We start from the raw sequence: 27,988 nt of genomic DNA, 5'->3' as shown, positions 1-27,988 counted from the left end.
CAGTTGGTAGTGACTTGGCACAGACCAAGACTTGTGTCTGATAGCTAGTAAACACCAGTCTCTTAGGGGACCAATAAAAACTGCAGTTCTAAGTCTGGGCTGTACCCTGGGCCAGAGCATAGAAATAACTGGTCTCAAAGCACGCCTCCCCAGGTCTCCTCCCTAGACTGCCCATTCTCACTCCTGACTCTGAAAAAACAACCCAAATAGCTTGGTGAAATGAACCAGCCATTAGTTTAGGTTTAGGTAATGGAGAGAGAATCTTTCGAGAATCAAGGTTTGGTTTTCTCCTGCTGAAAGGCTGGTATGGAGGCTTCCGCGAAGCCTTGTGTGCAAACAGCAGGAGATGTGTGTGGCTGTCCCCACAGTACTGTGTCTGCCAAGACGGCTGTCACCAGCAGTTTTGCTTTATTCTCACCACAGAAAGAGTGACTGCCAGCGGTGTCTCTTGCAGGCTGGAGGAGATTACTGGATTCTTTGCAAGAAACAATGAAGAGTATCTGGCCCTGATCTTTGAAAAGGAAGGCTCCTACCTGGGTAGAGAGGTGAGCTGCCTGCAGGGTTCCCACATCTCCGGGATAGACATTGGGAGAGAGAGCCCAGTGAGTTCAAGAGCATGGCTGGTCCTGTGCACTTCTTAGCCCAGCACTGGCCTTCCCCCTGCTGGCAGAAGCAGGGAAGTGTAGGAGCTGGACCTTTCCGTTTGAAGCCTTTTTGTCTGTTTTGATCTTCCTCTTGGAAACAGAGGGCTTCCCAGATGGCTCAGTAGTAGAGAATCCGCCTGCCAATGCTGGAGATTCAGGAGACTCGAGTTCGATCCCTGGGTCCAGGAGATCCCCTGGAGGAGAAAGTGGCAACCCACTGCAGTATTTTTGCCTGAAAAATCCTGTGGACTGAGGAACCTGCAGGGCTACAGTCCATGGGATCGCAAGGAGTTGGACACACGTATGCATGGAAAATGAAAACGATAACACCTGCTGTTTATTAAGTGTTGCTAGATTGTTGACACACATAGTTGCTAATTTTTCTAATTAACAAAGATGATTAAATAACAGGCTGAAAATCACACAGCCAGTGAGTTGGTAGAGCAGGACTTCAAACAACGTCTGTCTGCCTCCAAAGCTCATGTTCTTCCTATGCTACCCTGCCCCCAAATAACTGGAGTAACAAATTGGGGGGAGGGAACCTCAGAGAGCATCTAGTCGCTCTTGAGGACATGGGGTCCCTTCCCAGGTGAAGCAGATAGCAAAATCAGGCTGGTTGGAATCTCCACTCCAACATTTATGATCAGTGGTCCTCAACCTTTTTGGCACCAGGGACTGGTTTTGTGGAAAACAATTTTTCCACGAAGTGAAGGGAGGGGATAGTTTCAGGATGATTCAAACACATTTCATTTATTGTGCACTCTATTTCTAATCTAATACTACTGCTGATCTCTCAGGAGGCACCAGTCTGCAGTCGGGAGGGTGGGGACCCCTGATCTATGTGATATGGTTGTGATCATGTTGCTCAACTTTTCTGATCTCATTTCCCTGTCTTTGAAGTGGTGATAATTACCTTTTGTCAGAGAGTGGTTGGGAACAGCAAATGAGACAGCATAGGGGAAGAACCTGGATGAGTAGCTGGCAAAGAGTACGCACTTTATAAAGATCCATCCCCATCCTGATGTGTATATTACCCGCCATTCTGTGGCTGCATCATGGACTTATCAGGCCCCTGGGCTTATTCCAGGTCCTGAGGTGGGACAGGCCAGTGCTCGAGAGATGTTCCAAGGCAGTGCAAGGAGATAAGGAGAGAGGGGATGAAATTCAACACCACTGTTGGCTCTGGATGGTTTTCCTCCTGAAACTCACCAAGCACAGTAGAGCACTCTGAGCTGTCTCCAGACCTCTCAGCCTTGAGACGGGAAGCATGGAAGTGGGAGGAGCAGGGAGCTTTGCTGAAGGATGCCTGGCCCTTCTGGGGTCCCCTTCCACACCTGGGGTCATGCGTGTAGAGATGAATGATGAATGTTCATTGGAATAGCTCTCCCCACTATACTCCTTCCATCCCTCTAATAACCAGGGGCAGGGGTCCCATGTTCATGCAAAGGCACTCAGGGATGGGTGGTTTGAGAGGCAGGAGGACACACTGGCCAAGATCCCTGGCTCCGGAGGCAGATTGACTTGGGATTTATAGCCCAGCTCAGGCACTTCCTAGCTGTGTGATCTGATCATGTGATTTCACTGCTGAGCATCAGCTTTTGCCTCTTCTGTACAATAGGAGTTTGATTTTTTAAACAGATATTTATATACGTACTATTTACTAGTCATTATTAGAAGCATTTTTGTAAACTTAATCCATTCAGTCTTCTTAACAGCCCTTGGAGGGGGGTATTATTACAGTTTTTCAAGTAAGAAAATTGAGTCTGGGAGAGATTTAGTCCGATCGGGCCAGGATTTAAACCCCAGTAGCTATGGTATTCTGTGCCACCTGGCTTAGTCACCTAGTAATTGTTCCTCTTTCATAGTGAATGTTATTTTTGAAGATTAAATGAAGCAATCTATATATAAAACATAATACATACTCAATAAATGCTACCTAATATTATATTTCTCCTTCTTAGTGCTAGTGCTAAGTCGCTTCAGTCATGTCCAACTCTTTGTGACCCTATGGACCATAGGCTTCTCTACCCATGGGATTCTCCAGGCATGAATACTGGAGTGGGTTCCCATTTCCTCCTCCAGGAGATCTTCCCGACCCAGGAATCTAACCTGCATCTCTTACGTCTCCTGCATTGGCAGGCGGGTTCTTCTCCTTCTTAATTCTTTCTAAAAATAAAATCATTGTGTCTAAGTGCTTTTCTGATTTGGGACATAGATAGAAAGACTTACAAATATAAAAATGAAACCATATTTTATTATACCTTTTGCAATGCATTGGAAAGAAAATTACATTAAATTGGGACTGTCCTCAAAGATTCAAGACAAGTGGCCTGCATGGTTCCAAGGAGAGAGCATTTGCACGCCTTGCTATGGGTTGGATGTGGTTGGTGGCTGTCACTCATCATGAAAGTCTACTCTTGGAAGAGTTGAGAGTCTGGATGGAGCACAGTTGTCACCAGGTGCATGCCCAGGGCTCCCTCTGACCAGTGGCCGCCCCACCCCAATGTCCCCCTGTCTCCGCAGGTGACATTGGACCTGTCACAGCGCCAGGGCATAGCGGTGCGCAGGGTCCTGAACACGCAGCGTGACGTGGTGAACAAGTTTGCTGTCACCAACTTCCCATCTTGCTACCTGCTGTCTCGGAACGGCTCCTTCTCCCGGGTCCCCGCGTGAGTGTCTCTCCGCCCTTCTCCCCCATCCGTCCCTGTGCTCCTCCTTTCTTCCTGCCTGGAGAGGCCGCCAGCCTTTCACAGGGGCTGATGAGTTCTCTGTGTTGCAAGTCTCCTGACGAGTCCCTGGGCAAGCAGGGAGCACCCTCTGCAGGAGGAGCAGATATTTTGCCTATGGTGGGGTGGGGGGTCTACAACCTGAAGTCAGGGCCCAGGACACTGCACACACACACACACACCCCTGCCCCAGCTCAGCAGTCCAGGCCCAGGTCCCTGGCGCACTCAGCGCCCAGCCAGCACCAGTGCTCCTGCACCAACCCCACTGCAGCCCTGGCCCTATTCCCCACCCTCCTCTCTTCACAGACAGACTCCTTGGCAGGCTGCGGGCCTGGCAAGCACTCAGCTATGCCTGACCCTCCCTCCCTTTGGTTTTCTAATTGCAGAAAAGTTCATTAGGAGCCAGACAATAGTCAGTTCCAAAATGCCAAGAGAAAACAATCAGGCCAGCCGCAGCCCCTCTGTCAGGCTCCCGCTGTTGAATGGCCCGTTAAATGGCACCAGATGGTGCCTCGGTGCCCTCCCTGGGCAGATGATTGATGTCCACCCAGCCCCGCAAGCAGGAGCCCGAGGGCCAGGGAGACCGAGGCCGGCCCAAGACATCCAGTGAGCCGCTTCTTGGGGCCATTAGTGCCATCCCGCTCCGGGGCCGGGCAGTGTGGCCCCTGGCCCTCCTGGTCACCCGGCAGCACGGGGCCAGGGCTCATCAGGAGCGTGGCCGGGGAGGAGGCAGGATGGCAGTGGGGCCATGGTGGGGCAGGACGTGCCAGTGCTGGTGGGAGCGGAGGCATTGTTTCCTCTCTTGGAGTTGGTGAAGGGGAAAATGGTTTGTGACGATGCTGCTTCCGAACCATCTGCTCATTGATCAACAGCGGGCTGGGACAGTGGAGTGGAAAGCAATGCTTCTTGATGCCGGCTCCCCCGGGGTGTCCCATCACACTGCTGGGCTTCACATCCTTCCCTCCAGTGGCCCTGACCAGGAGGCATCACTCGCCCCTGAGGACTCCTCTTTATGAGAAGAGACTGGGAAATCTAAAGGATTGGAGGAGACTTGAGAATTTTAGTGGCTTGGGGGGTTGTGGCTGTGATTTTTTTTCAAAGTCAAGTGTCAAACTTCCGTTGACCTCCTTGGGGCGTGATGTCTGGTACCTTGGAGCCAGCTTGTGTGCTTCCCTGAGGCCACACCCGCCACTTTGTAACTTTGGTCTCTGGGGAGGATCATCAGACCCACTGTCCAGTCTTCCGCCAGAAGTAGCACTCTCCCCGGAAGACCCACCTGCTCCCGAAAGTGCCCTGTCCCCCGCCCCCCCCACCTCTCTGGGGCAGGTCGAGGAATTCACAGGCCCAGCTTTCCCAGGTGGGATTTTGACTTCAGACAGGTGTTAAGCAGACTTAGCACACCATGGTCAGTGAATAGAGAGGTTAACGTGAGGCGGGGGTGCCTCGATTTTGACCTCACTGAGGGTGAGATCAAACCAAATTCAAACATTTCTTAATGAACATTTTCATCAGGGGAGTCACCGGCCTTCTCTCTTGTCATGAGTTAGCTCTGGGGTTTCACTCCTCTGAGCTCACTACCTCTCCCTGGTGATTCCCTTCCCTCACATCACAGGCTTACAGAATCCAGATCTTTCTACACCACTTACCTGCGGAAGTTTTCCGGGAACACCAGGGGAGCTGTCCAGACCACAGCTGCGCCAGCCACCACCAGCGCGGTAGCTCCCACCGTGTGGAAGGTTGCAGATCGGTAAGGCCTCGCCTCATCCTGTCCCCTCCCCACCCTCTCCTTAGATCACAGCCCCCCAGCCCACCCCTTCCTTCTACACACTTTTCCTAGTCACAAGCCTGACTCCAGAGGGCTGGCCTTGAGCTTAGGGGAACCCGGGCTGCTGGCCATGCACTGGAGGGTCTTCCTGTTGGGGCAGCAGCATCTGATGACTGCGTTCTTCGTGATGGAATGCATACTTTCTGATACATTCTCTAAGAAATACTTTCCGCATTCCTTAAGCTTAACTCTATTCAAGACCAAGTAGAATCAGCTTGGAAGGGTGATCTGCAGCCTCTAAAATAACTTCCCACCCAGGCAATTATTTCTTCAACACAGATTTTTGAGTACCTGCTGTGTGCTCAACACCAGGAATACCGATTGTGCAGGACTGATGTGGTCCCTGCCCAGAGATTGCAGTCCCTTCACAGCATCCCTTCTAGGAAGGCACCTGACCTCACTTGGATGCCTCTGGGGTCGGGGAGCTCACTACTTTTCTTCAGGGTTGTCAGTATCTTTGTGCACAGCTGTAAGCACAAGGAAACTGTTCTTCTCTCTCAGCCTCTTCAGCCCCACCCTGGGGGTAGAATTTCTGCCTGTTGGGCAAGGAAATAGGGCCGTGGACTCTTGCTCTGGCCCCAAGGAGTGTACCACATGGAAATGGCTGAGCAGGAGGCTCAGAGCTGAGTCCGAAGGGTAGACTCCTGTAGGGGGCTGCACAAGAGAACTGGGAGTGGGGTCATCAGATTCCAGGAAGGATTTTGCATCCCAGCATGAGGGACTCTAAGGATGGAAAGTGCTAATGGAGAGGTTTTTAGTAAATCAGGTGAGAAGAAAAGAGAAAGTGAGAGTGATCACTGTAATTATTCAAATTGTAATTCTTCCGATTATTCAGATTGCTGTGATGGCTGGCACTTCTAGCCATACGTGCTGGGCTCTGCTGGTACTCCTGTCCATTAACTCCTTTAGTCGGGGGCCACTCCTTGACGCAGAACACAGGAACGGAGAAGGAAGCTGAGACTCCAGGACACAGAAAGGGAGCAGAGAGAGGGGACTTGGGCAGGAGGGTAAAGCACAGGTGGCCACAGTGCCCACCCGTCAGATGATCTTGCTGGTTCCCCACCACCTCGGGAGGCAGGTGGGGCAGAAGTTCATTTTACCCGTGAGATCACTGCGGCCAGAGAAGTGGGCTGAGTTGCCCAAGCTCCCAGAGCTAGCCCACCATAGAACGAGACCAGAACCAGGGGTCGGGAAGCAGCCCGTCCTTCAGGGCCCTAGGCCCAGATCCCACAAGAGCAGTGATGGTCATGGGGTGGCGCAGCCAGCGTGGAGCCTGCAACCTTTCTCCCAGGGCTGGGGTCAGCCCAAGAAGTGTGAGATGGATAACCTCCTGATGCCCATGGTCTGGCAGCTGCAAAAGCAGCAATCAAAATAACTGGAAACCCCACTTCCCCATTTCCAAAACCCCATTCTCAGCCTTGGCAGGCAGCCAAACCCACGGTCTTTCGGAGCCCCGGCTTCCCCAGAGCCTTGTTGTGTGGGCGCCCCGTGGGTCCACTCATCTGTCCCTTGGAGTCTTTGTTCAGATCAGAGCATGAAGCTCAACGTTCTCGTGGTCTTTTGTGAGTGCTAAGAGGGGTGGGGCTGTGGGCCTGCGGAGGGAAGACCACACTCTATGCCAGGAGCTACCGAGGGTTTTATATGTGAGCTTTTGTTTAATCCTCTCAGCAACCTACCCGTGAGCAAGTTGTTACTATCCCCATCTTACAGATGAGGAGTTGAGGCTCAGAGACGTTAAGTAATCCACCCAGGGTCACACAGCTAGTTACTGGCAGAGCCAAACACGAACATGTAGGACTCTGACCATCAGGAGTGCCTCCTCTTCCCTCCCTCTGGCCCTGGGTGCTCCTCCTCCGCCCCTGCCCCACGGTTATCACCCCTTTCTCTCCCTGGCTCCCTCTGGGTCCTCAGCTCCAAGATCTACATGGCTGACCTGGAATCCGCACTGCACTACATCCTCCGGATAGAAGTGGGCAAGTTCTCCGTCCTGGAGGGGCAGCGCCTGGTGGCCCTGAAAAAGTTCATGGCAGTGCTGGCCCAGGTGAGCGCGGCCCTGGGGCCCCTCATTCGGCAGCTCCACATGGGACCCATGTGCATCCCTGTAGGCCCGTGCTGTGCCCGCCTGGAGGAGTCAGCCCGGCCCCTTCCCCTGGAGCTCGTGGTTGGGTTTGGATCTTTGGACCCACCAGCCGTCCCAGTCCACCGCAGGTTGCTGCCTTGTGGTCCCAGTCACACGCCCCCCAGCCCCACGGGACAACCCCCTTCCCCTATGCAGGGAGGTGGGTGGGACATGGGGCCGGATGCCCGGGGGATATTCCCATTTGCACACATCTGCCTGCCTGTGTCCTCCACCTCAGGCTGAGCCTGGAGGGTGGCCTCTCAGTCCCTGTTGTGATCAGTGGGAAAGGAGAAGCCGTGGACCCCGCAGGGAAGGAATGAAGGCCTCTCTGAGTCTCTTCTTTCCCCTCTCAGACTCAGAGTCAGAGGTAGCTCCCTGGCCTTAGCCATGGCTTCCTCGTTCCTCTGTAGTTTCCTGCCAGCATGGCTCCTCCACGTAAGTAGCCATGTAAGTGCAGCTCCTGCTTACGGAGGACCTGATGTGTGTCAGGCATTTAATCCTCTCAGTCTCACTGCGGGGTGGCGAGTACTAGCCCCCTTAGGAGGTGCCGGTTACCCAAGTGACCTGCCTTAGGCCTCCCGGGAGGAGGTGTCATGGCCAGGGTTTGAACTGAGGTTCCAGGTTCAGTCTCCTGGAGAAGGAAATGACAACCCACTCCAGTATTCTTGCCTGGAGAATCCCATGGACAGAGGAGCCTGGCAGGCTATAGTCCATAGGGTCACAAAGAGCTGGACATGACTGAGCAACTAAGCATAGCACAGCTAATCTAAGCTGGCTTCCCTGATGGCTCAGATGGTAAAGAATCTGCCTGCCAATGTAAGACACCAGGGTTTGAACCCTGGGTTGGGAAGATCCCCTGGAGGAGGAAATGGAAACCCATTCAAGTATTCTTGCCTGGAGAATCCCATGGACAGAGGAGTCTGGTGGGCTACAGTCTATGGGGTTGCAAAGAGTTGGATACGACTGAGCGACTAACACACACATACACACACACCTCCAGGTTTAGAGCCTGGGCCCTTTCTCTGCCATGCTCCTTACACACACAGACACACACCCCCCGCGCACACACACACACCTCTCCAGGTTTATAGCCTGGGCCCTTTCTCTGCCGTGCTCCTTACACACACAGACACACACACGCAGACACACACACACACACACCTCTCCAGGTTTAGAACCTGGGCCCTTTCTCTGCCATGCTCCTTATACACACACACACACACACACACACACACACACACCCCGCACACACACACCCCCCTCACACACACACACCTCTCTAGGTTTAGAGCCTGGGCCCTTTCTCTGCCGTGCTCCTTACACACACAGACACACACACGCAGACACACACACACACACACACCTCTCCAGGTTTAGAACCTGGGCCCTTTCTCTGCCATGCTCCTTACACACACACACACACACACACACACACGCACACCCCCCCACACACACACCTCTCCAGGTTTAGAGCCTGGGCCCTTTCTCTGCCGTGCTCCTTACACACACAGACACACACACGCAGACACACACACACACACACACCTCTCCAGGTTTAGAACCTGGGCCCTTTCTCTGCCATCCTCCTTATACACACACACACACACACACACACACACACACACACCCCTCCAGGTTCAGAGCTGGGCCCTTTCTCTGCCGTGCTCCTTACACACACAGACACACACACACACACCTCTCCAGGTTTAGAGCTGGGCCCTTTCTCTGCCATGCTCCTTACATGCACAGACACACACACACACACACCCCTCCAGGTTTAGAGCTGGGCCCTTTCTCTGCCGTGCTCCTTACACGCACAGACACACACCTCTCCAGGTTTAGAGCTGGGCCCTTTCTCTGCCATGCTCCTTACACACACAGACACACACACACACACCTCCAGGTTTAGAGCTAGGCCCTTTCTCTGCCATGCTTCTTACACACACACACACACACACACACACCTCTCCAGGTTTAGAGCCTGGGCGCTTTCTCTGCCGTGCTCCTTACACACACAGACACACACACGCAGACACACACACACACACACACCTCTCCAGGTTTAGAACCTGGGCCCTTTCTCTGCCATGCTCCTTATACACACACACACACACCCCTCCAGGTTTAGAGCTGGGCCCTTTCTCTGCCGTGTTCCTTACACGCACAGACACACACAAGCAGACACACACACACACACACCTCTCCAGGTTTAGAGCTGGGCCCTTTCTCTGCCATGCTCCTTACACATACAGACACACACAGACACACACACACACACACCCCTCCAGGTTTAGAGCTGGGCCATTTCTGTGCCATGCTTCTTACACACACACACACACACACACACACCCCTCCAGGTTTAGAGCTGGACCCTTTCTCTGCCATGCTCCTTACACACACAGACACGCACAGACACACACACACACCCCTCCAGGTTTAGAGCTGGGCCATTTCTGTGCCATGCTTCTTACACACACAGACACACACACACACACACACACACACCCCTCCAGGTTTAGAGCTGGGCCCTTTCTCTGCCGTGCTCCTTACACGCACAGACACACACAAGCAGACACACACACACACACACCCCTCCAAGTTTAGAGCTGGGCCCTTTCTCTGCCATGCTCCTTACACACGCACACACACACACACACCTCCAGGTTTAGAGCCTGGGCCCTTTCTCTGCCATGCTCCTTACACACACAGACACACACACACCTCTCCAGGTTTAGAGCCTGGGCCCTTTCTCTGCCATGCTCCTTACACACGCGCGCACACACACACACACACACACACACACACCTCCAGGTTTAGAGCCTGGGCCCTTTCTCTGCCATGCTCCTTACACACACAGACACCCACACACGCACACACACACCCCTCCAGGTTTAGAGCCTGGGCCCTTTCTCTGCCATGCTCCTTACACACACAGACACCCACACACGCACACACACACCCCTCCAGGTTTAGAGCTGGGCCCTTTCTCTGCCATGCTTCTTCCTGGTCTCTGAAGATGAGATGCCGGCTGCCCCCCCCCCGCCCCGCCGCACCTGCTGCCTCCTCCCTCCCCGCACCCTTCTCTGTGGCTCCAGGCCCCCTGCCAGCGCTGCCCTACTTAAATCCCAAGGCTCTGGCTGCCCAGGATGCTGAGTCAGATGCGGGCTCCGTCCCCTTCAGAGGCTGACTGCTGACTCAGCCGCCCTCGCCCTGGGAGCAGGTCTGAGCCCCTCCTTCTGGCGCAGGTCTGGGGCAGCTGGGGCTCCCTCTAGGGGTGGTCTGTACCTCTCCCTTGGGACTGCTACCTGCCTAGCCCGTTGTCCCGCCTCACCAGTCCTGGTCTTCTGGTCCACTTGGCTTAGTGACGGGCAGGTGTGGATACACCGAGGACCCTGTGAGGTGGCGAGTGCTCGTCACCATGCTGTTCCCAAGTGGCTGAGGTCTGGGGTGGCTGGCCCAGAGAATCAGGAGAGGGGAGGAGTCCTGAGTAGTTCTGTAGGCTGTCTTCCTGCTCCACACGTAAGGAGGGGCAGCCAGGAAGCTGGGAGGGACCCCTCACCCCACAGCCCAGTCCTCTCTGAAGGACTCCTCTCAGGGGGGGCTGTCAACTGAGTGCTGCTTGCGTCTCTCAGCTGGACTCAGGGCTGGTTTTGGTTTGCACCCCCCCACCCCTGTGTGAGGGAAAAGAACTCGACCCAGGAAAGTCCTGACCAGGCAGAGGCTTAAGTGCTGCCCACCAAACTTCTGCCCTCAGCAGTGCTGGAACTGAGTTTGGGGTGAAGTTCTCCCTGCTGGAAGACATGCCCCTCAGAGAGGAGAGGGCTGGCCCTGGGGCAGAGGCAGACTCGAGGTAGGAGCCATGGGCCGGAGGGCACAGGCTCGGGGGCCTCTGTTTGAGCCAAGCGGCACAGCCCCTGAGACTGTAGAGACTTCTGACCCTGCCCTTGTTGTGTGGTAGCTTCTTCCTGAGTAGCAGTAATGGGAGCAGCTACCATTCCTTGAGGGGCTTCCCAGGTGGTACTAGGGGTAAAGAATCCACCTGCCAAAGCAGGAGATACAGGAGACTCAAGTCTCTGCATTGGGAAGATTCCCCTGGAGTAGGAAATGGCCACCCACTCCCAGTATTCTTGCCTGGAAAATTCCATGGACAGAGGAGCCTGGTGGGCTACAATCTATGGGGTTGCAGAGTTGGACATGACTGAGCACGTGCACACACACACACACACACACACACACACACACACCCCATTCCTTGAGCTCTGACAAGGTGTCAGACTGCAGAGTGCTCCTTTGTGTTTTAGCTTCTCTGTATTTCTCAGAACAAAACTCCACGGGTGGGTGCTGGCATTGTCGCATCACACGCATGTCTAAGCTAACTGTCACCCTTGCCCACTGCGTGTCTGGGGCACCAAAGAAAGCCTGGAGGGCATAGAGCTCCCTCCGCTTGCTCAGCCTTGGGGACCTGTCGGCTGTGGGTCTGCCCTGCAGCTCAGCAGGGATCTCCTTGCTCCCTCACGGAAGCTGCTGGTAGGACTGGCCACTAGGTGGCATGTGGTCACCAGAGTTTCCCTGCTTCCAGCCCAGGGTGACTCCCTGCGGTCCAGAGCCCCTTAATTCATCCTTCCTCTTGACACCGTGGCCTTAGAGGGCGTCATCTTTCCTAATCAGGACAGCGGGTGAAGGTCAGTGAGGAAACGCTGACTTGAAGCTGTAAATTTGTGTTGAGAGCCCAGAGGCCGGTGTGAGCTGACCAAGAGGCAGTGTGTCAAAGCACAGGATTCTTTCTGGCCACTTCTCCCGCTGGGGGACTGTGTCCTGCCTGGAGGTTTGATAAGAACACGCCATCTCTCCCTCAGAGGACTGGATCCCTTGGCAGGTTTTTCTGTATAGGGATCATTCCTGTCTCCAGCTTCCTTCTTAAAAATGTTTCTCTGTGTTCTTGTCCCTCAAGTTTCTCTATATTGTCCTCCTGACCTTCTTGGTGATTTTTCTGACCTGCTCTGCTACTGCAGCCCCTTCTCTCCTTCCCCCACCCCGGGTATGCTCGTGCATGCACACGCGCGCGTGCGCACACACACACACACACACACACACAACACAATCCATCCTCCTCCCTGGAGTCCTTGTGGTTTTAAAGTGCTGATACTAATCAGATTTGAGTTGACTTATCTTCAGAGTAGCTTTTCCTGCTCCTCAGAGACTACGGGGAGTTCCCATCAAGATTTGGATCTCGGCTCTGGCCCCTGCGCTGCCTGGTGGCCACTGGCAGCCCGTGGAATACAAATGAAAGGCCATTTGCCAGCCCAGCCCAGCTGGTCAGTTCGCTAATCAGCTGCTCTATCAGAAGATTACCTGAACAGAGGCCGGTGTGGCCCAGGGGTCCCAGCCGCCCTGGGTAGTGACACAGGTGCTCGGCCTTCCTCCCAGTGGGCGTGTGGTCAGGGGTCAGAGCCCCAGCCTGCAGCCTGGAGTGGGGATGGCCTTGAGGGTCCAGCCCTCCGCCTCACCTTCCCAGGCGTCCCAGAGCAAAGGTAGTGAGTGAGGAGCCCACATTTCGGTGTGTGTTTGTTTGTTTTCCTTACAGTTGGGTCTTAGGCAGGATGTTTTCCTGGTGCTTTTGGAACATTCCAGAACATACCTCAGCCCCCTCTGCCCGCCCCCACTGCCCTCCCCAGGGGAATTCCTGGGGAATTGCTTCTCACTCTCCACTTATCGCTTCCATAGTACTTCCGTGGCCGGCCCTCAGTCCAGAACTTCCTGCACTCCATGAACGACTGGCTCAAGAAACAGCAGAGAAAGAAAATTCCCTACGGTTTCTTTAAAAATGCGCTGGACAGCAGGAAGGAGGTGAGTCCGGAAGGCAAAGACGTTCTCCTCCATGTTCCATATCTATGGGAGCGAAAGGGGTCCACCTTGTCCCCTCTGACCTCCCCACCAATCCGCATTTAGGAAGGAGGCCGTGATTTTGGCTGGGTCCTTGCGTTGGTCATGAGTGAACCGCCATCTGTTGAGCTCTGTCTCTGTCCAGACCTCACTTAATCCTCACAGCACTAGTGGAAGGCAGATGCTGTTCCCATTGGGCAGATGAAGAAGCAGAGGTCAAGTAACTCTGTGTGTGTCTAAGGTCACACAGCCAGTAAGTAGTTAAGCTGGGCCTTAGAGCTGGTTGTGAGATGCCGCTGGTGGGAGAGCTTTTAACCACAGCCCTCTGTTGCCTGCCGGGCTCCTCAGCACAGCTCTCCAGGGGAGCTTTCTGGGCTCCTGTTGTTTGCACAGGTGGGCACGTCAGCCAGCAGAGGTGCAGAACCTCACAGACGTGTGTGTAGGGGGGTCAAGCCTGAAGGACCCTTAGAGATGAACCGCTCATTCTGCAGGGGGGGAGGTTGAGGCTAGAGTAGGGACAGGACTTGGTCTGTGTCACGGTCTCTCAGCCCTCCTACTCATTTGATGGGTGTCACCAGTGGAAGGGAAATGCCCGCCTCGAGGTGATAGACTGAGAAAGGGACTGTTTGTGTCAGGGCTGCGTGCAGACCTGGAGTCTGCTGTCCTGCAAGCTGCTCTCCCCACTCCCCACGCAGCTTGTGCACTCATGCTCCTGTGTGTCCCCTAGGGTGCTGTGATCCCGGAGAAGGTGAACTGGGTGGGCTGCCAGGGGAGTGAGCCGCATTTCCGGGGCTTTCCCTGCTCCCTGTGGATCCTGTTCCATTTCCTGACCGTGCAGGCAGCTCAGCAAGGTGTAGACCATTCTCAGGAAGCAGGTGAGTGGGCACCCCCTGTGCCTCAGCCCACCCCATCCCGCCCTCTGCTGGTGCCCTGCTGCAGGCCTGAACTTAGGGGAGTCTGTGTTTGCAGCTGGTGACACGTGGTCAGTGTGGACCCGGAGCGGGGAGGGCCTGGAGGCCACTCTGTCCTGCCACTCCATCCTATTCATGGCCCCTAGGGTGGTGCCTCACAAACTCAGGGGTGTGAGGCTGCTCGCTGGCTTTCTCGAAGCCACGTGCTTGCTTTATTTTTACTCTTCATGAAAGAGATCTGGTTCTGTTTTTTGTACTCCCGTAAAGAAAAGATCTATGTCTTCTTCACAATTTATGCAGCTGATACCATGGACTCTCAACAACTTTACTGTATTTCCCTCTGAAAAAAATCATTTTCTCATGGAAGCTGGGGAAACCTTGCCCCCTTTGCCATGTTTTTTCCCCAAACTGTGCAACTGCTCTCCCTCACTCGCCCTGCCCCTCAGCCACACGAAACGACTGAATGGGTGGGCACCCAGTTCAACCCCCATTCACTGAGGGACCAGGCTCACGCCAGGCCCTGGCCCAGCCTGGAGGACACAAAGGTGGGAGAAACGGGCCCTGCCCCGTGGACTGTGAGGCAGGTGGGCACAGGGCTGACGGGCAGTGTGCCAGGGCCCAGGGGCAATGGGGAGAGGAGGATGCGCGGGAGTGGGGGAGCGAGGGAGTGCTCCACACTATTGGGACGGGCAGGAGGAGGTCAGTGAGGGGGAGGATGGACCAGAGTTCCGGACCGAGGCGATGGCCTTTGCAGAGACAGAGGGAACTGGCCGCTCCTGGCCAGGCATGCGGACAGCCAGCCCCCGTCTGTCAGCCACGATTTACAGAGCATCTCTGAAGAGCCAGGCCCCGTGCTAGGGGTGGGGTATAGTGGTGCTTGCAGCAAGACATCCCTCCCTCGAGGGGACAATATTCAGTAGCAGGAGACAGTAAACACACAGATAGATCACTTCAGGTGTGATGGTGAGTCTGTGAAGAAGACAGGGCCCGTGGTGGGGTGAGGGGCTGGGTAGGGGTTGCCTGTTCAGACAGGCTGGCTGGCTGGGGGAGGCTCCTCTGAGGACGGGCCCAGTGCTGAGGCCTGATTGGTGAGAGGGAAGCAGTGATGGGATGTCTGGGACAGGGGCCCCCCTGGGCCATCTGAGTCTGCTCAGGCCACCACAACGAGCTGCTACACCCTGGGCCTTAAACAAAAGATATGTGTCTTCTCACAGTTCTGGAAGCTGGAAATCCATGATGAAGGCGTCGGCAGGGTGGGTTCTACGGAGGCCTCTCCTTAGTTTTGTAGATGGCCATTGTCTCCCTGGGTCATCACAGTGTCCTCCCTGTGGGTGTTCCTGGCTGTGTCCAAATGTCCCCTTCTTACAAGGACACCAGTCATATTGCAATAGAGTACACCCCAGTGACCTCATTCTCACTTAATCACCTTTTTAAAGATGCTGTGTCCAAATACAGTCACATTCTGAAGGACTGGCATTAGGACTACAGCATAAAAACTTTAGAGGACACAGTTCAGCCCGTAACACAGGTCAAGGACTAGAAAGAGCAGGAAACAAGTCTGGCGTGTTTGCGGCACCAGAGGGGGCCAGAAGGGGGCTTCAGGAGTGGAGGTGGGCACTTAGAGGTCCTGGGGAGGGAGGGAGTCGGATTTCAGTCCCTGCATTATAAGAATCTACTGGAGACCATTGGCAGGGGAGGGATATACACAATGCTTTAGAGAGATGACTGGGTGGAGGGTGGGCAAGGTGGAAGCGGGGCAGCCAATTAGGACGTTGTGGAACTTGTCCAGGAGAGGCAGTGGCAGCTCGAGCTAGAGTTGTTAGGTGAGCATGTGTAAGAAGTGGGCAGATTTGGGTATGTTTTAAAGGCAGAGCTGATATGACTCAATGAGGGATTGGATAAAGAATGTGCAGGATGAAGGACTTTAGTCAGACCCTGGACTTGGGCCTGAACGTCAGATGAATGATGGTTCTGTGAGCTGAGAAATGGGCAGGCTCAGGGGTGGTAGTAGATGGGGAGAGAGCACACGTAACCGTCTGCATCTATGGGGTCTCTGAATGGAGATGCAGACAGTCGAGCCCGCAGTTCTGGGGCGAGGTCCATGACAGAGACACAAATCTTGTGGTCGTCAGCGTGTAGATGGTAGTTAAGACCTGGGGACTGGATGAGTGCATTAGCGGGTGGGCAGAGAAGAGTGCAAATAGGCCTGAGTTCTGGGGCATTCAGCTTCCAGACCTCTGCTGGGGGTGGGTGGGGAGCAGGGGCCAGCAAAGGAAACTAAGAAAGAGCCGCCGTTGCAATTTCAAGAAGGCCCCCAACATAAAGAGTTTCAAGGGAGAGGACCCAGCTGAGTGGATGCTGCTGGGCTGGGGGAGGTGGTGCAAGGGGGAGGACCTCGCTGGCAAGAGCTGTTTCAGGGGTTTAGTGGAGAGAAAGGCCTGAGTGGATTGGGCTGAAGAGAGAAGAGCCAAGGGGAAATTGGAGGTACTGGGGGAGTGATTGGGATGTGACCCGGGTCAGAGAGAAATTTCTTTATTGTAGTTATTTTTTCCTGTCGGAAGGAGCCCATACAAGGAGGAAATGGATGATGCCATAGCAAATGAAAATATGAACAGGATTGAAATCTTGGAGAAGGCGGGAGGGGTGAGGCACAGAGCGTGAGGGCAGGCAAAAGGGGCGATGGGGGTGGACGCAGGAGCTGAGGGGACTGAGGAGGTGAGAGGCAAGGCACACCTTGGTGTGGACACCCAAGTTGCTAAAACCAAGGGCCCAGGGAGTGGTGGTGAGCAGGGTGCTGAGGTCCCAGTGGGTGGAGGGGTGGGACTAGGAGACAGGCTTTTAAAGGGCTGGGGGGTTTCACTGTAGGAAGGAGAGAGAGTCTGGACACAACCAACAGCGGGGAAGGTACCTCCACCACTTCCAGCCCTGAGGTGTGTAGAGTGTGGAAGACAAAAGGGTTCAAGAAGGGCAGGTTTGGGAGAGCAGTGGTATCTTCAGGGAGGAGCCCATGTCGGAGCAAGAAGAAGCTCAGAGCCTGTGATGTTGCCAGTCCAGAGAGCCCAGTGGGAGGGCATGAGCAGACTGAGGAGAGATGGAGACAAATTAGGGGATGTGCAGAGCTGGATTAGGATGGGCTCTGGGTATGTAGTGCCTGATGGAGGAGATGCAATGGAGGGCAGGTCATGACAGGAAGCCTGAAGCAGGAGGGGCAGGGTAGGGACCCACAGGTCAGGTGGTGGGCACTCCAGACCCTGCCTAACTCTCCAGCCACATCTGTAAGAGCCTGAGTGTCCTGATGATGAGTTTGGACTTTATCCTGAGTGTAGTAAGTGATGAGGGCCTGGATAAGAGGCAGACAAGGGAGGCTGAGACTTAAGAGTCTGGGGAGGATGGAGTCAGAGCCATGACCACCCCTGGAAGGTGAAGTAGGCAAGGAGACCAGTCCCCATGTCAGGTGGGCCCAGTGTGTGTGCCCTGTGCAGAGGAGGCCGTGGTGGGCATGTGATGGGGATGGTGGTGGGGTCGGCAGGGCCAAGCAACCTGCAGGGCCCCGGTAAGTGACAATCTCCTCTTCCCTGTAGCCAAGGCCCAGGAGGTCCTCCAGGCCATCCGGGGCTACGTCCGCTTCTTCTTTGGCTGCCGAGAGTGCGCTGGCCACTTTGAGCGGATGGCTGCTGGCTCCATGCACCGGGTGAGGAGTCTGGACAGCGCCGTCCTTTGGTTCTGGTCCAGCCACAACAGGGTCAATGCTCGCCTTGCAGGTAAGGAAGGGCCACCCCCAAGACCGGAGTCACCTGCAGAGGGAGGGTGAGGTGGGGAACTTGGGAGACTTGGACCAGAGGCAGGAGACGGGACCCTGACTGTCCCCCTAGGTAACACTCCATGTGTCACGGTGCTGCTTAAGGTGCCCCTGGACCCCCTTCATGGGCTCTCCCAGCCCTGCTGATGTGTGCCAGCATCACTAGACCTATTTCCTAAACGAGGAGACTGAGGTTTTGGCACCCTGAGATCCTGGGCCTCCAATGCCGTTGCTCTCTCTCTGCCCCACACCACGGCCACTCCCTCTGGCCTGCTGGGGTCCCTTTTCCTGGCTCCCCCGTTCTGCTTCCTGGCTATTGACCCCTTTTTCAAGCCAGTAAAGAGAAAAGAGCTGGATTTTTCCACCCCCCTGGGAGGGGTCTAATGATAAAATGTGCTTGAGAAGAAAAACCTTCCTGGAAGTCAAGGACCAGTTCTCACAGGAGGAGGCCTTGTCTTCTGCGTTTCCCGTGTTTACAGTGTTTTCTAGTTTACAGTGTTTTCTGTTCCCCCATACGCAGGAGTCTGATGGGTCCCACAGACAAAAGCATTAAACTCCAGGGGTGACCAGCAGCCATCTGTGGGTGGAAGCCTGGGCTGCTCTTCGGGGAGAGAGGAAGTACATTGGCTGGGACAGACTTCCCAGGGGTGGAAGGCGGGGGATGAGGCCGGGGCAGGCTGAGGTTAAAGGAGCCACTGGAGCAGGTGGCGGTAGGCGGCTACCCTTGTCTGCATCTCCTGGGGCCTCCTGGTAGACTTCAAAAGAAGACGCGTGCCATCTCTCCTCCCACCCCTTCTCTCCCTGCCCCGCCCCTGCCACCAAATGCTCATCTGAGCCTCCAGCCTCGTGTGACCTGCAGGCTCCCGGCTTCCCCAGGGACCCAGCTGCTGCTGGCAGGCCAGGAAGTCAGTGCCCTTACTCGCTCTAGGACTGCTCTTTCAGATCAGCCAGTAACAATAATGAGCAGGTGCAAATGGAGTGCCCGCTTTGCAAGGTCTGCTCGCTATCACTTCTCACTGAACCCTTGAAATCTCCATGTTGCTGCCTCCCCAAAAATAACCATTCTGATTTTTACATCACTTGCTGCTGCTGCTTCATTCTGCCCAACCACTTTTTTTTTTTCCCCCTGTTAAACCCTTTAGGAGAGGTGCCACCTCCAAGAGAGATGGGTTGATTGCCATTCTTCAGATGACACTGGGCTGGGGGCCGGTGGCAGGCCCTCTGGGGCTCAGCCTGGGGCCCTGCCCACAGAGCTGGCCCTGCTTGGGGCCCCAGCAGCCTGGCAGGAAGGGCAACTTCCTGTCTCTCTCCTGAGTGTCCTTTCCCCCATCCAGGCGCCCAGCCCTTGGGACCCACCTGAGGAGGAAATTCCACTGTGCTGTGTTGAGTTGCTCAGTTGTGTCTGACTCTTTGCAACCCCATGGGCTGTAGTCCGCCAGGCTCCTCTGTCCATGGGGATTCTCCAGGCAGGAATACTAGAGTGGGTAGCCATGCCCTCCTCCAGGGGAGCTTCCCAACCCAAGGATCAAACCCAGGTCTCCTGCATTGCAGGTGGATTCTTTACCATTTGAGCCACCAGGGAAGCCCAAGAATACTGGCGTAGGGAGCCTATCCCTTCTCCAGGGGATCTTCCCCACCCAGGAATCGAACCAGGGTCTCCTGCACTGCAGATGGATTCTTTACCAGCTGAGCTACCAAGGAAGCCCAGAAATTCCACTACCCGCTACCTACCCCAGAGGGCTGCAGGGGGTGCAGGAGAAGCCTCGAAACTACCATATGCCTTGAACTCTTGCTTTAAAAACATTACAAAAAGAATGTATTGTCACTCATGTAAAACTTGGGAACTTTCAGAAAAATGCAAAAGGGATTAATGCTAATGGACCTACCAAAGACAGATCATTCTGAGACAGACAGATCATTCTGAGTCTTCTCGCTCTTTCCCATGTCTGGTCCAGGGGTACAACCCAGCAGCGAAGGTGACAGAGACAGTGGGTTAACATGGGGAAGTGGCTGGAGGAGAGAGTGGGGGGGGCGGGGGTGGGGAGGAACCTCCTTGTCCAGACAGGCACTCCGGTTGGCTGTGCTGTGGGCCAGGCCCTGTGCTAGCTCAGTCATCTGCCTTCTCGCATGCACACCTGTTCCCAGGGCAGCGGTGCTCCCTTTGTGCAGATGAGGGAGCTGGCACCGTGATGGGAGGGTGAGGTCTGGGTCTCCAGGCGGCCAGCATATCACAGGCAGCCTGTGTGCGTTCTTCTCCTCCCAGGTGACCCCAGCGAGGACCCCCAGTTTCCCAAGGTGCAGTGGCCGCCCCGCGAGCTCTGTTCCGCCTGCCACAATGAACTCCGGGGCGCGCCTGTGTGGGACCTGGACAACACCCTCACCTTCTTGAAGACCCACTTCTCCCCAAGCAACATCGTCCTAGACTTTCCTTCAGCTGGGCCAGGCCCCCGGAGGGGTGCACAGAGGATGGCAGTCACCTCAAAACAGGTGGAGCTGGAGCTGGCAACCAGAAATTTTACCCTGGCCCCTGAGAAGGCTGAGATCCCGGTGGGCTCAGGGATAAAGACCCCTGGAGCCACCGTCCCAGTGGCGGGACTTGGGGCAAGTCACCCCAAGATGCAGGCTGGCCTCGGTGCGGCCACAGATGAGCCAGACCTGGGAGCTCCTGGGCACGTAGTGGAGCTTCACAGGGATGAGTCGGAGCTGCCAGAGGGGGAGCAGCGCTTGAGCAGGAGAGACACAGGAGCTGTGTTGTTGGCCGAGTTCCTGGCTGGGAGGAACCTCCCCGGAGGCTCTTCAGAGCTGGGACGAGTGGGCCACAGCTCCCAGCAGCTGGCAGGCATCCCTGACAGGGAGCCCGAGGCTGGGGCTGGGCAGGGCCAGGGCCAGTGGCTGCAGGTGCTGGGCGGGAACTTCTCCCACCTGGACATTAGCCTCTGCGTGGGGCTCTACTCCCTGTCCTTCATGGGCCTGCTGGCCGTGTACACCTACTTCCGGGCCAGGATAAGGGCTCTGAAGGGCTATGCCAGCCTCCCTGCCGCCTGAACTGTCCAACCCGGAAGGGGGGTAGGATAGGGAGCTGCCGTCCACGGACTCTTCCAGCCCCCTCTGCCCCCCTCCCCTTGCTCCTTGTCCAGGGACACCCAGCGAAACCAGTTGCTGTGGTGAAACCTCCCCGGGGCTTCTGGAAAGGGATGGTCCATAGACAGGGAGACGTGCACAGGTTCATCTGCCAGCACAGGCAAGGGCAGCCTTGGGCAGTGGGGTCAGGAGGCTCTGTCCGCAGCCTCTCAGCGCCAAATTCCTCTTTTTCAGCTTATTTGAAGTCCTGCCTCATTCTCCCTGAAGCTTCAGTGTTTCCCGCTTGGTGTTGGCCCTAAACTGGGGCCAATGAGGCTGCAGTGTCCAAGGTTTCCCCTCTCCAAAGGAGGGGCTCCAGGACTGGAGTGGACCCCCTCCCTGCTTCCCAGGACTCCGTCCGTCCCGCTGCAAAGAGCCCTTTGTGCCAGAGAAGGAAGGACTGCCTGTGGCCCTCTGTGCCTGCCCATCCTCCAGCCCCTCAGACCCTCCCCCCCGGTCCCCGGGTGGGGTTTGGCTTTGGAAGGGGCCCTGGAAGCTTCTGGAAGTCATGTTGGTCTCCCAGGTGAGGTCTTTGGGAGGAGAGCCTCTGGCTGGCTCCCTTCCCAAACCTTGGGTACAGGAGGAGCACAGGTGGAGCCGGTGTGTGACGGTACTGGGCTGGGGCATGGGGTTTACGGAGGGCTGTCTGGGTCTCTAGTGCCTTAGCTGTGAGAGGGCCAGTGAAGCCTTTGCTCTGAATGTGCTTTCCACACCCAGTCTCCGATCTGGGTCTTCTGTCTTTTGATTTTAGTCTCCAAAATAGATGCTAATCTATGACTGTGGAGGGAGCCGGAGTGAGGAGAGCGCCGTCCCTCTCGAGGGTCACCTCCCAACATGTAGAGGTTAAAAGGGTCAGAGGGGAGGGTGACGCTGTCCGCAGGCTCGATTCCCACTTCCCTCCACTGTTAGCGGGGGCTGTGGAATAAATTATTTTGTTAAGGCAAGCACCGGTGTGTTCTTTAACTTGCTACTAGCGTCCAGGTCTGGATTGCTGTTGTTGTTTACTCGCTCAATCGTGTCCAACTCTTGTGACCCCCATGGACTGTAGCCCATCAGTTTCCTCTGTCTGTGGGATTTCCCAGGCAAGAATACTGGAGTGGGTTGCCATTTCCTCCTCCAGGGGATCTTCCTGACCCAGGGATGAAATCTGTGTCTCCTGCATTGGCAGACACATTCTTTACCGCTGGTCCACCCGGGGAAGCCCGTCCAGGTCTGGATAAAATATGCAAAACCCAGCCTCATCTGGAATCCAGTCACCTCATGGGGGATCAAGGGGCCTTGTCACAGCCCCTCCCTCCTGGACAGGCCATCCCCCACTGCCCACAGAGCTCTTTGTGCCCGGAGCCCCTCAATGCCGCCTCCTCCTCCTCCCTACCCTCCTCGGGAGCACCTGGCCTGGTGCTCTCAGTCCTGCTCCAGGAACCTTGGCTTGCACCTGCCTGGCCCTCCTCAGCCAGGTGGCCTACATCTCCACTCTCCCTGGAGGAAGGGGAGAGGGCTTGTTTGTGAGAGCCGGCCTGGACTGGCTGCTCAGCAGGGAGGAGTCAGCCAGATTAGAGAGGCTGCCCCTAATCCGGCCTGCTGGGTTTTACAAGGATCAGAGCCGCTGATAATGAACCTCATTAAGGGGGAGCAGGAGCCTCAATCCGATTTGGGGTTTTCTCTTTGACATCTTCCTCTGCTCAGATGGCCTCGGCACCGGGCGGAGCAGGTGGGATGCCGGGCCTGCTCCTCTGCTAGGGCAGCCGGCGGGGAGGGTGACCCTCCCCTCTTCCCTGCTTTGATAGCCCTGGGTCACCTCGTTAGCTGCCTGACCTTGCGAGTGGATGGCGGCTTGGAGCCTCTCTGCGGGCCTCTCATCTTCCCTAGAGTTCCCTCTCTGTGTCCCTACTCTAGTCATCCACCTGCCTGCTCCATCCTCCCAGGCCGTCTCTGCATCTTCCCCCGCCCCACTGGGCCCTGGTTGAGAGGCTGACAGGCCCACAAGAGGGTGAAAAAGGCCCCCCGGGCCAAGAACACTTGAATACGCCTGTTCCTCCACCGCCTGGTACCTGACACAATGCCAAGAGCAGAGGATTTCTATCAGCCAGCCCTTATGGCTCCAGTGACCGTATTTTCTAAAACCAAGCTGAGGCATTCAGAATTAGGACTAGGCTGGAAAAGCTGACTCTGTGACTACCCATGGTGCCCAAGGCAGGGAGCAGGGCCTTACTTGGGGCCACGGGGGGCCCTGGTGGTGGTTGTGGGTCTCCGTCCTCACCTTGGCCCCTGGCAGACGGCCTGAGCAGCTTTCCACCCTGTCCCAGCCCCTCTGATTGATACACAGGGGTGGGCCTCCTCCTGAGCAGGACTGCTGCCTTTCACCTTGATTTCCCCAGGGCTCTCGGCAGCATCAGCATCGATAAACCGGCTTCGCCCACCAGCTGGTCCCCTCCCCCACCCGGGCTGCCAGCCTGGAAGCCAGGGCTTCCGTGATTTCAGCACCGCCCGCCTGTCCTTCCAAGTTGTTTTCTGCACCTTAGGAGAGCTCCCCTGCAGGAGAGGGTCCTCGGAGGACCCCTGCAAAATAAAGGGTCCTCATTCCAGGGCCTGACAAACTCACCTCTGCCTGGGATGTTCCATACTGACTTCAGAAATAATTTCCTAGAGGAGGGCGGGCTGTGCTGGGTGTGGAAAGATGAGTGGGTGTTCCCAAGGAAAGTGAGGACATCGCAGGCAGAGAGAGCACGTGCCAACTGCAACAAAGGAAAATCACAAATACAAGAAATTCTAAGCAAAAAGCTATAAAAAACATTTAAGAATTTTTTTCCAATGCTGCACTGGGCTAAAAGCTGGGGATAAACAGAGGAGAGAGAGGTGGTGTTGTGGAGCTTACGCTCTAGAGAAAAGACAGACAGGTGAGGGGAAAAAAATTAAAGATTGTGGTAAGTGCTCTGCAGGATAGAGAATGGAAGAGGGGTGGGGAGGCTTCTCTGAGAACTGAAGGAAGGGAAAACCCAGGGGTGGAGGGGTTGCTCCATTCAGAAGTCACCCCTGGGCTGTGGAGGTCCCAGAGAGGTGGCCCCCCTCTCCCCTGGCTCCTCCCTGTCCCCTTGGCACAGGGTGGGGCTGGGGGGACCCTCAGCAACTGTTCATCTCAGAGGTGGGTGTCACCTCCCCAAGCCTTGGTCTCTGCCCTAGAGGAGAGCGTGCTTATGAGTGGGGTGTGATGGCCTCCAGAGGGTCACTGGAGTCCCTCTGCTCACCCTCTCTGCCCCTTCCCTCTAGGTGTCATCTGTGCCTATGCAGGGCTGGGGCTGGGAGCAGGGTGCCCAGCCAGTACCAGTCGTGGGCACCAGACAGGGAGGAAGAAGTCTAGAAGTCACTGGGCGAAGGTAAGGGGCCCTCTGTCAACAAGAGGGGTAAAACTAAGAGCGACAGTCATGGGCGCATTGACCTTGGACATCTTGAGGGAGACTCCATGAGCATCTGCTTCGATTCTAGGGTGAGCGCCACCTGGCAGGGCTGGCAAGTTGCCAGGTGCTTCTTTGGCAAGACTTGCTCATCTCTACACAGAGACAGCAAAAGGCCCTTCCCTGGGGGTGGCCGGACTCTTTGGGAGGAAAGTGGGCCCCAGGGCTGCCTGTTAATCCCCTTCCTCCACCATCGCGATGGCGCCTCCTGCCCTCACCGAGGTCTTCCTGGGAGCCTCTGCCGCCTCAGAATCACAGCTTGTGGTTTGAGGGGAACAGAATCTTGTCTGTCTCGAATCTGCTCTACCCTGTCTGCATCACGTTCACAAACCTCAGCACTTTCGATGGTTACAGAGTTTGGCAAATGATGTTAAGAATACTGATCATTTGAGGAAAATGGTTGAAATCCCATTTTCGCACCATACATTGAAATAAATCCCAGCGATGTAAAAACTAACGCATAGGGAAATACAGCTGAATAATGTTTTTGTTAGCATAAGAACAATGGAAAAAACTCAGGTGAGAGTTTGATCTACTTGATAACACCAATTTTAAAAAATAAAGTTTAAAATAAAATCAAGCTACATATGAAACGAACTTGGAAATATGTGCAATAAGAATTACAAAGGGATATGTCTATTATGAAATATGGCAACTGGAGAAAGATCAGTTTGTGAGTATTGACATAAGATGTCCAAGGGTACATTTCTGTAAACATAAATATTACTATTTATTACTATCTTCATTAATATATATACATATTTAACAACATAATAAATATAATTTAATGTAAATGTAGTAAATGTAAATTATTAAATGTAATATATCCATATATATTAATAATGTAATTTATAACATTGTTACATATATATGTTACTGTTTAGAAAAAGTCTAGAACAATATACAGCCAAGCTATAACCAGTACAGTTATATGTAGAAATTGAGGTTGGGTGGACTTAAAACAGGGTTGGGACTAGAGTGAGCAACTGAGGTATATAGGGTGCAAAATTTAAGGAGGCATTTATCTTCAGGGTCCCAGTAGGGCAGGTCAGCCCCTGAGAGTGAGTGCCTCCTTAAATTTGGTGCCCAGGTGCCTCCATGGCCTCACCCTAGCCCTGGCTCTGACTTAAATACTTGTTTGTCTTTGAATTTTTGCAATAAACATTATTGAAATGGAAAAACAGCAAGGAAAAGAAATAGAACTAAAGGATCTTCAAGATCTATCATAAGTAAGAAAAGCACTAAAGCCCTATTAAAAATAATGAACCAAATTATTAAAACCCCTTTTATCTTTCCTGTTGGCAAAAGTGGAAGGGGAAAAAAAAAAAAAGATAGTGGTAGCTAGAGTGGGAGGAAATGAGATGCTTCTATTATCTATTGCTATGTAACAAAACCACTCCAAAGTTTAGCAGTTTGAAACAGTAACAGTCGTTCATTTTGATTGTGAATTGGCACCTTGAACAGAGTTCAGCTGAAAACGGCTCATCTCTGCTCCATGCAGTGTATCTGAGTGTGATCCATCTGGCAAGTTGATGCTGGCTGTCCCGGGGAAGCTCAGCTAGACAGTGGGCAGGAGGCCTCTGTTCCTCTTCACATGGAACTCTCCACAGGCTTCTTGGGCTTTCTCACAGCACAGTAGGTGATCTCCAAGACCAACCATCCTAAGAGAAAAAAGTGGGAGTGCATGGCAGTTTTTTGTGCTGGCCTCAAAAGTCAAATAGCATTACTTTTGTCATTTATTGTTGGTTGAGGCAGATTTAAAGGTTTACCCGGGATGCGGCTACAAAGGCCTTCCCTGGTTCAAGAATGGGAGTCCTAGGTTCCACCTTTTGATGGGGCAGTGATAAAGTTCTGAAAACTATATTAGATGGAAGAGATTGCTGAGGTCACCTTAATACAATCTGCTACAGAGTACTCTCAAACACTGCTAGTGGTAGTATAAACTGATACAAATTTTGGGAAATGTGTAATTTTTAATGTAACTGGTAATAAGTTTTAAAAGCTTTAAGGAAATATGTAACCTTTGATCCAACAATTTTACTTTTAAAATTTATCCTGGGAAAGTAATTGAGTATACTTACTAAGATTTGCTAAATAATGAATATTTATAATACCAAAATAACATAGACCTACAGTCTAAGTTAGGAAATTGATTAAATTCTGGTACATCATTACAATGAAATACAACACAGCCAACAGAAATGATTTGAATGTGTACTTTTTAACCTGAAAATATTTCCACACCGTACTGGTAAGTGAAAACATGAAGTTACAATAGTATGATCTTATTTTTTAAAAAAGAAACACGCATATACTTATAGATACTGGATGTAGACCTGGGATACACACACCAAAAAAATAGTGGTTAATAGTCAGTGGTGGAGTTATAGGTATTTGTTTCTCTTTTTACGTATCTGTATTTTCTTATTTGCATTAAATAAATATGTATTACTTGTACAGTTTAAAACACTTTTAACAGGCCAAGAATATGAACTGTCAATTCATAAAAGAAGAAATACAAAGATCAAAAAATATATGAAACAATTTTTCAATAGTAAAGGAAGTGAGAGATTAATGTAGTATCTTTTCTATACATCATGCAAAGATAAAACCTGATACTGGAAAGGTAATAATATAAGTTGGCAGAATATTTCTGAAAAAAAAATCAATCTTAAAGATGTTTATACTCTTTGATTCGGTAATTAAACTGCTCAAAATGTATCCTAAGGAAGTAATCAGAGATACTGACCAAAACCTGGAACCTACCTACATGTCCACCTTCAGAAGACCTCCCCCCACAGGGTGCAGTAGCCACAGGGCAACTGGGTTTCTGATAGCTGTGGTTACCACCTCTTCCTTTTGCGTTCCCCGTTTGGAGGCCAAGAGGCAGTTACCAGTTATCATCACATTTGCACTGCTGATTTAGAAGAGAGCAATACTTCTCTAACTCCACGAGTCATGTTTCAAGGAAAATGAAGAGGGCATTATCTGTGAAGAATATTCCTATATATTTGATACTCAGTAGAGCATATCTCCGTTTAAAAATGGAGCTAGCTTACTATATTCCTGACCTCAGCTGCCCCGTGGGCATTTGAGTTGTGATCTGACTTTGGACTCAGCTGAGACCTCACTCCATCAGGAAAGCCCTCTGAGCCCCTCAATCCTGAGTCAGGTGTGCCCACCCCAGGAGAGCACTTCCCACCCAGCAGCATGGTCGCCTGGCTGTGGCCTCCGCCCCCAACTCCTCTGAGCTCCATGAGGACAGAGACAGTCTTCCCCCTCTTCCACTGCAGCGCCAGGACTTAACACGGGCCTGGCCCATCGCAGGTGGCCAAATGTCTTCTGAATCAATGGGCCTATATCCTGGGATCTGCATCTCTCAAAGCATGTTGTACCTTTGTATACCCCTTTCAGTGCCACTCAGTGCTTTGAGCATCAAAGATGCTTAATAATGTTAGGATGAGTGAAAAACAAGACTGTAGCAAATTATTAAGGCTGTTGTGCTATGC

General features: G+C 53.6%; 1 protein-coding gene across 2 annotated transcripts in view; it reads left to right on the top strand.

The window, feature by feature from the left end:
* QSOX1 (quiescin sulfhydryl oxidase 1) overlaps positions 1-21,971 on the top strand; it is a 39,825-nt gene extending 17,854 nt beyond the window's left edge. Inside the window, exons 5-13 of one of the 2 annotated variants that reach the window (XM_081485846.1) lie at positions 455-545; positions 3,168-3,313; positions 4,983-5,117; positions 7,107-7,236; positions 13,039-13,161; positions 13,925-14,072; positions 17,690-17,869; positions 20,171-20,394; positions 21,223-21,971. In XM_081485846.1, coding sequence (XP_081341972.1) covers positions 455-545; positions 3,168-3,313; positions 4,983-5,117; positions 7,107-7,236; positions 13,039-13,161; positions 13,925-14,072; positions 17,690-17,869; positions 20,171-20,394; positions 21,223-21,231 — 1,186 coding nt within the window. In that variant the 3' untranslated portion in view covers positions 21,232-21,971. Of the gene's footprint in view, positions 1-454; positions 546-3,167; positions 3,314-4,982; positions 5,118-7,106; positions 7,237-13,038; positions 13,162-13,924; positions 14,073-17,689; positions 17,870-20,170; positions 21,079-21,222 lie in introns of those variants that run through there. The other variant, XM_081485845.1, reaches the window with a different exon arrangement.
* Positions 21,972-27,988: the final 6,017 nt, after the last annotated feature.

This window comes from Giraffa tippelskirchi, chromosome 5 (assembly GCF_054371585.1).
Source record: "Giraffa tippelskirchi isolate mGirTip1 chromosome 5, T2T-mGirTip1v1.2.pri, whole genome shotgun sequence".
NCBI lineage: Eukaryota > Metazoa > Chordata > Mammalia > Artiodactyla > Giraffidae > Giraffa > Giraffa tippelskirchi.
Note: the sequence above shows the minus strand (reverse complement) of the source record. Positions and strands in the feature narration are given on the sequence as shown.